Source organism: Corapipo altera, unplaced genomic scaffold (genome assembly GCF_003945725.1).
Source record: "Corapipo altera isolate COAL_440 unplaced genomic scaffold, ASM394572v1 59647, whole genome shotgun sequence".
Taxonomy (NCBI): Eukaryota; Metazoa; Chordata; class Aves; order Passeriformes; family Pipridae; genus Corapipo; species Corapipo altera.
Window position 1 is genome coordinate 1 of NW_020888548.1, and position 1,741 is coordinate 1,741.

General features: G+C 64.0%; 1 gene segment (V, D, J or C); it reads left to right on the plus strand.

The window, feature by feature from the left end:
* Window positions 1-130: 130 nt before the first annotated feature.
* On the plus strand, window positions 131-1,678 carry LOC113941996 (the record flags this gene model as incomplete). The annotated part of the segment is given in 3 exon segments: window positions 131-415; window positions 1,200-1,514; window positions 1,647-1,678. Coding segments are annotated over 3 exon segments (632 nt in total), but the record flags the coding sequence as incomplete, so codon positions are not given.
* Window positions 1,679-1,741: the final 63 nt, after the last annotated feature.

The following is a 1,741-nucleotide window of genomic DNA, read 5'->3' on the forward strand; positions in this document are numbered from 1 at the left end:
CTCCAGTTGAGTTTTGGGGTCTCCATTGGCCTTGGGTTGACCCCAGTTGGGTTTTGGGGCCTCCGAGAGCCTCCACTTGAGTTTTGGGGTCTTGGATGACCTTGACTCCACCCCGGCGGCGTCTCCGTAGGCTCCGCCCCCCCGCCCCGCCGTGGGGGGCTCCGCCCTCCCCGGCCCGACCCCCCGACGACCCCGGGGGTCTCCACCCCCCGCGGCTCCACCCCAGGTAAGTTTTTTGGGGGGGGTGTGTCTCCAACCCCCAAACCCGACCTCGGCCTTCGGGGTCGACGCCGACCTCAAGCCGGCGGCGTCTCCGTAGGCTCCGCCCACTCGCCCCGTCCCGCGGGGCTCCGCCCACCCCGGGTCGACCTCCCGACGACCTCGGGGGTCTCCACCTCCCGGGCCGTGACCCCAGGTAGGTTTGGGGGGGAGGGGGGTCCCCAACCCCCCGTTTGTTGACCCTCCGTTGACCTTGGGTTGACTTGGGAGTCTCCAAGACCTTGGGTTGACCCAACGTTGACTTTGGGGGTCTCCGTTGACCTTGGGTCGACTTTTGGGGTCTCCAAGACCTTAGGTCAACTTTTGGGGTCTCCGTTGACCTCAGGTTGAATTTGGGGGTCTCCATTGACCTTGGGTTGACTTTTGGGGTCTCCACTGACCTTGTCTTGACCCAACATTGACTTGGGGGGTCTCCATTGACCTTGGGTTGACTTGGAGGGTCTTCATTGACCTTGGGTTGACTTTGGAGGGGTCTCCAAGACCTTGGGTTGACTTGGGAGTCTCCAAGACCTTGGGTTGACCCAACGTTGACTTTGGGGGTCTCCGTTGACCTTGGGTCGACTTTTGGGGTCTCCAAGACCTTGGGTCAACTTTTGGGGTCTCCGTTGACCTCGGGTTGAATTTGGGGGTCTCCATTGACCTTGAGTTGACTTTTGGGGTCTCCACTGTCCTTGTCTTGACCCAACATTGATTTGGGGGGTCTCCATTGACCTTGGGTTGACTTTGGAAGGGTCTCCAAGACCTTGGGTTGACTTGGGAGTCTCCAAGCCCTTGGGTTGACCCAACCTTGACTTGGGGATCTCCATTGACCTTGGGTTGACTTTTGGGGTCTCCATCGACTTTTGGGTTGACTTGGGGGGGGGGGGGGGGGGGCCTCCGTTGACCTCACCTTGACCCCGCCTCGACCCTTCCCGGCCCAGCCTCCTCCCGCAAGCCCCGCCCCCCGACCGTCGACGTCTTCCACACGTGCGACGCCGCGCCGGCGGTGGAGCTCCTCTGCCTGGTCGCCGCCTTCGCCCCGCCCCCCGTCGAGGTCACCTGGCTGGCCGACGGCCACGCCCTGGCGCCGGCCCCGCCCGTTGAGCCGCCCGCCCCCGACGCGGCGCCGGGGACCTTCCGGCTGCTCTCGCGGGTCAACGTCTCGCTGGAGGATTGGCAAGAGCGCAGCTTCTCGTGCCGCGTCGCCCACCCGGCCTCCGGCGCCGTCCAGGAGGTCGCCGCCCACAAGTGCGCCGGTGAGTCGAGGGGGGCGGGGCTCGGGGGGGGGCGGGGTCTAAGTTTGGGGGTTGGGGGGGGGTCTTTGACCACCGGGGGTTGACCCAACGTTGACTTTTGGGGTCTCCACTGACCTTGGGTTGACTTCGAAGGTCTCCAAGACCTTGGGTTGACCCAACCTTGATTTTCGGGGTCTCCAAGACCTTGGGTTGACCCAACCTTGATTTTCGGGGTCTCCATTGACCTT